General features: G+C 40.3%; 1 protein-coding gene across 1 annotated transcript in view; it reads left to right on the top strand.

The window, feature by feature from the left end:
- The window catches only part of LOC113809032 (mucin-2), a 32,024-nt gene that overhangs the window by 7,453 nt on the left and 22,071 nt on the right, over positions 1–2,500 (top strand). The window contains exons 11-16 of the mRNA XM_070123356.1: positions 1–51; positions 393–524; positions 636–751; positions 891–1,074; positions 1,294–1,857; positions 2,061–2,116. The exon at positions 1–51 is cut by the window's left edge and continues 100 nt beyond it. Of these exons, the coding sequence (XP_069979457.1) occupies positions 1–51; positions 393–524; positions 636–751; positions 891–1,074; positions 1,294–1,857; positions 2,061–2,116 (1,103 nt within the window). The remainder of the gene's footprint in view (positions 52–392; positions 525–635; positions 752–890; positions 1,075–1,293; positions 1,858–2,060; positions 2,117–2,500) is intronic.

Below are 2,500 nucleotides of genomic sequence, written 5' to 3'. Positions count from 1 at the left end.
CACGACATTATGGAGATGGAAGTCGAGGTAAAGATCCTTGTAACGATAGCGGTAAAGATAACCTAAAGCAGGGAGGGTCGTAACTATTAGTACTGATACTGAAGATTCCTCACAGATGGGACTGTGTGTATTTTAGTTTAGAAAAGAATGAGATACAATAATTATTCGATAAGTGCAGACTAATAGGAAGTGATATTATGTGTATGTACAGTATATACAGTAACTGTTGAAGATCTTACTACATCGCGCTGCATGCAACTTTAAAGGACGGCTTCTATTTTTCACATTCAAACTTTTATGCAATGAAATAATTTTATGATTTACCATTATTCTAAACTGAGTTGCAGAAACCCTGGCCTTATTAAGTGTTCTTGAAACATCTAACCCAGCAGGAATATGAGAGTGACGTTCACATCGGCCACGGCTTATTGGTCATCTTGCCCGTAATCACTGCTGAAGACAGCTTCCAGTATGTTGTCCTCGTTCGTTCCTTCATCGACGAGCCCGCCAGCCCTATCGTACAGGTAGCTGCTATCTTTTGAAGAAGCCACAGGGAAATGCTAACAAATATTATCGAATTCCTCAGACCTCAAGAATCATTAACATTGCAACAGTCTGATTTATCTTTCCCGTAGATTTACCAAAGCTATGAAGACCAACGGTCATGCGGATGTGGCGGGGAAGAACACAGCGCCACGGAGGATCACGAGGTGGACGTGTCAAAACAAATTATTCAAGATATTAGCATAAAGTAGGGGTCATTGGGTGTATAATTCGAGTTCATTACTAAAACAATATATTCCAGTACCTTAAGCTATAATTGTTTCCTCTCTCAGTACATTTCAAACGCTAATTGCTCTCTAATGCTGATTGCAACATTCTTGATATAGTCTACGTGTATTTCACAAGCATCGTTTTATCTTGTGTGGAATCCACCCCAGGTCAAACAGAACTGAGGGAGAGATGGACTTATCTTCTATGACGGGATACATCGCTATGTTGGCAGCTGTGCCCGAATACCAACGTCATGTCGAGACAATTGTCCTTATAAATGAACTTGAAGGGGAAGATTGCGTAAGTCGATAGCAAATTTTGTGAAACTGACGCCATTTAGAGGAATGCCGTATCAGACCGTTGTAGGTGACCATCATGCTTATATTTACTATACATTACTGTCAAAGGAGGAATATTAGGCAGAGTAATACTACTTATATAGACCGTGGAGTAATATCCCTTTATGAGTTTTAACGTAACCTAACCTAACCTAACGTTCTAACGTAATCTTATTGGCAGGAAACAACCACAGAACCTACTTCTACAACTGAGGTGATTTCCACAACCATGGAAATCTCCACAACTGATATTACCACGGACACTTCTACAGTGGAAACTACTACTGCAACTTCAGAGATTACTACTACTCCTGAGATAACTACAACTCCGGAGATAACTACAACTCCGGAGATAACTACAACTCCGGAGATAACTACGACTCCAGAGATAACTACAACTCCGGAGATAACTACAACTCCGGAGATAACTACAACTCCGGAAATAACCACAACTACTGAGATAACAACTCAAGAAATAACTTCTACGACGACTGAGATAACAACGACACCCGAGAGAACTACAACTGAAATAACTACAACTCCAGAGATAACCACCACTACTAAGATGTCTACAACGGAGACCGCAGCAACTGAAATAACTACAACACCCGCAATAACAACAGCAACCGTAACTACAACCTCAGATATAACTCCACCCGATGAAACCGACGATGAGATTCTCATCCAAATCGACCAAACAAGTGAAATGGAAGATTGTGATAATAGTTCATCAACTTACGTTCAGGTGAGACTAATTTAATCCCAATCATCCCCATATCCAGTCTATATTTCTAATAGTCTACATATCTCTTGTGTCTATATGTCTGTCTGTTTATCTGTTTCCTATCTATATCTCTATATATCTGACTATCCGTATGTTCGATTGTTTATTTTGATGTGTTGGTTTTACTACATATTAAGTAGTAACTAACAAATGTTTCTCTTCAGAGCGTCGTTATTGAGAACGAATATGACACGGACGATCTCAAGAACGCCCTTCACAGGTAAATGCGAAATTGATCCAGTGTTTATGTCTGTACATTTCACTTAAACTTCAATGACAAATCTATACAATGGTTACATGTCTTTATGTCTGCGTTCCTGCCTCTCTCTCTCTCTCTCTCTCTCTCTCTCTCTCTTTGTCTCTCTCTCTCTCTCTCTCTCTCTCTCTCTCTCTCTCTCTCTCTCTCTCTCTCTCTCTCTCTCTCTCTCTCTCTCTCTCTCTCTCTCTCCCTCTCTCTCTCTCTCTCTATTTCACTCGCCCCACCCCCTAAAAACAAATACACGCTCGTGCACGGACGCGCACCCACAAACATTCAAGAACTATTAACGGTTGGAGATTATTGTCTGCACAATCCTTCACCTCAGATAAATATGATGAATTCGTT

The sequence above is a fragment of the Penaeus vannamei genome, chromosome 7, assembly GCF_042767895.1.
Source record: "Penaeus vannamei isolate JL-2024 chromosome 7, ASM4276789v1, whole genome shotgun sequence".
In the NCBI taxonomy this organism is placed as follows: domain Eukaryota; kingdom Metazoa; phylum Arthropoda; class Malacostraca; order Decapoda; family Penaeidae; genus Penaeus; species Penaeus vannamei.
Note: the sequence above shows the minus strand (reverse complement) of the source record. Positions and strands in the feature narration are given on the sequence as shown.